The 1,873-nt window shown below is 53.0% G+C and overlaps 1 protein-coding gene across 1 annotated transcript in view; it reads right to left on the bottom strand.

The window, feature by feature from the left end:
- Positions 1-1,868, bottom strand: part of LOC104467791 (calpain-1 catalytic subunit-like) — a gene marked incomplete at both ends in the record, with an annotated part of 2,692 nt that extends 824 nt beyond the window's left edge. The window contains 6 exons of the mRNA XM_010081692.1: positions 1-170; positions 252-412; positions 524-598; positions 677-762; positions 1,545-1,628; positions 1,734-1,868. The exon at positions 1-170 is cut by the window's left edge and continues 4 nt beyond it. Coding sequence (XP_010079994.1) covers positions 1-170; positions 252-412; positions 524-598; positions 677-762; positions 1,545-1,628; positions 1,734-1,868 — 711 coding nt within the window. The remainder of the gene's footprint in view (positions 171-251; positions 413-523; positions 599-676; positions 763-1,544; positions 1,629-1,733) is intronic.
- Between the last annotated feature and the right edge of the window lie 5 nt (positions 1,869-1,873).

Raw genomic sequence — 1,873 nt, 5'->3', positions numbered from 1 at the left:
GGCGAACCCGATGGTCTCCATGTCCTTGCCGTAGCGGCGCTCGCGGCGCCGGTGCTTCTGCATCAGCGCCAGCAGGAAGCTGCAGCCGGGCTCGCGCCCGCCGTCCTCGTCCCTGTCGTCATCCACCTCCTCCAGCTGGATCTTAAACTGCGGGTTGATCCAGAAAGTGGCTGGAAAAAGAGCAAAAAGAGGTGAAACCGATGCCAAAAACGGTGATTGTGGAGGTGAAACTCCTCACCGGCGGCGCCTACCTGGGTAGTTCCTGCAGCCGCCGGCCGGGCTGCCGCGCCGCCACGTCCCGTCGTAGAGCCGCGTGTTCCACTTGCGGAATTTGCGGGATTGGAGAGCGTCCGGGGTGAGGTTGCAGATCTCCAGGCGGGTGAATTCCCGGAGGAAATCCCTGAAGGACATCCTGCAGGAAGAGGAAGCGCCAAAGGGAGGCAGTGGAAGTTTTCCGTCTTTTTCTGGCGCAAAAATGCTGGGAAAAGGGGTTTTTTTGTTTTCTTTTTAATTTGTCATTTACCAGAATTCCCCGTCCTCCATTTTCACCATCAGCTGCTGCCTCAGCGCCGGCTCCACCGCGTTCCACTCGGACGAGCTGCGGGCGGCAAACGGATCTCACACTGAGGCCAAGCCACTTCGTTAATTAACGCTAACGAAGCCTCGCGGTCCCCACCTGTCGCTCCAGGCTCCCGTCCACTCCACCTCTCCCCAGGGATTGCGCATCCGGATCAAGCCCAGGGACTGCCCGCGGTAGTTGATCTGCGAACAGCGCCGGTCAGGGCCCGTGACGCAAAACCTGCCATTTTCTCCCCAAAAAGTGCCTTTTTCAACCAAAAACCTGCCATTTTGACCCAAAAACTGCATTTTTCAACCCAAAAAATGCCATTTTGACCCAAAAATGCCATTTTCTCCCCCAAAAGCGTATTTTCAATCTAAAAAGTCTAATTTTCAACCCCAAACCTGCCTTTTTCTCCCCCAAAAGTGTCATTTTTGACCCCAAAAATGCCGGTTTTGACCCAGAAGTGCCATTTTCGACCCAGAAATGCCATTTTTGACCCAAAGTCTCATTTTCAACCCAAAAAGTGCCATTTTCTCCCAAGAAAGTGCCATTTTCGACCCCAAAAATGCCGTTTTCTCCCCAAAAGTGCCATTTTTGACCCCAAAAAATTGCCATTTTCTCCCCAAAAAGTCCCATTTTCTCCCCAAAGCCTGCCATTTTTGACCCCAAAAGTGCCATTTTCAATCCAAAAGTGCCATTTTCTCCCCAAAAAGTGCTTTTTTCGACCCCAACCCCAAAAATGCAGTTTTTGATCCAAAAGCGCTGCTTTTGATCCAAAAAGTGCTGTTTTCTCCCCAAAAAGTGCCATTTTCAACCCAAAGAGTCCCATTTTTGATCCAAAAAGTGCTATTTTCGATCCAAAAAAGTGCCATTTTCAACCCAAAATCGCAATTTTCGACCCAAAAAGTCCCATTTTCTCCCCAAAACCTGCCGTTTTCTCCCCAAAAAGTCCAGTTTTCTCCCCAAAACGGCGCCATCTCACCTGCTTGGCCCCCGTCACCGAGTACGCGTGTCCCTTCACCAGCTTCTTAAACGTCACCGCCTCCATGTCGAAGGCGCTTGTTATCTGCGAGGAAACGAGCCGGCGCCCGCGTTACCGGCCCCACGCCTATTCTCCAGGAGCCCCCAAATCTTCTTTTTTTAACCCCAAAAAACCGCAAAGCCGTCTCACGTCGATGGAGCAGCCGAGCAGCGAGCCGCGCTCCAGCGCCTTGAGGATGATGTGGTAGAGGTCGGCAGGGGGCTTGCGCAGGTCGTACCACTCCGTCACGCCGCCGGTGAAATCCTCGAAGCCTTCCGACGTGCTGCCGC

The sequence above is a fragment of the Pterocles gutturalis genome, unplaced genomic scaffold (assembly GCF_000699245.1).
Source record: "Pterocles gutturalis isolate BGI_N339 unplaced genomic scaffold, ASM69924v1 scaffold44669, whole genome shotgun sequence".
Lineage (NCBI taxonomy): Eukaryota > Metazoa > Chordata > Aves > Pterocliformes > Pteroclidae > Pterocles > Pterocles gutturalis.
This window is presented reverse-complemented; position numbering and strand designations above follow the sequence as displayed.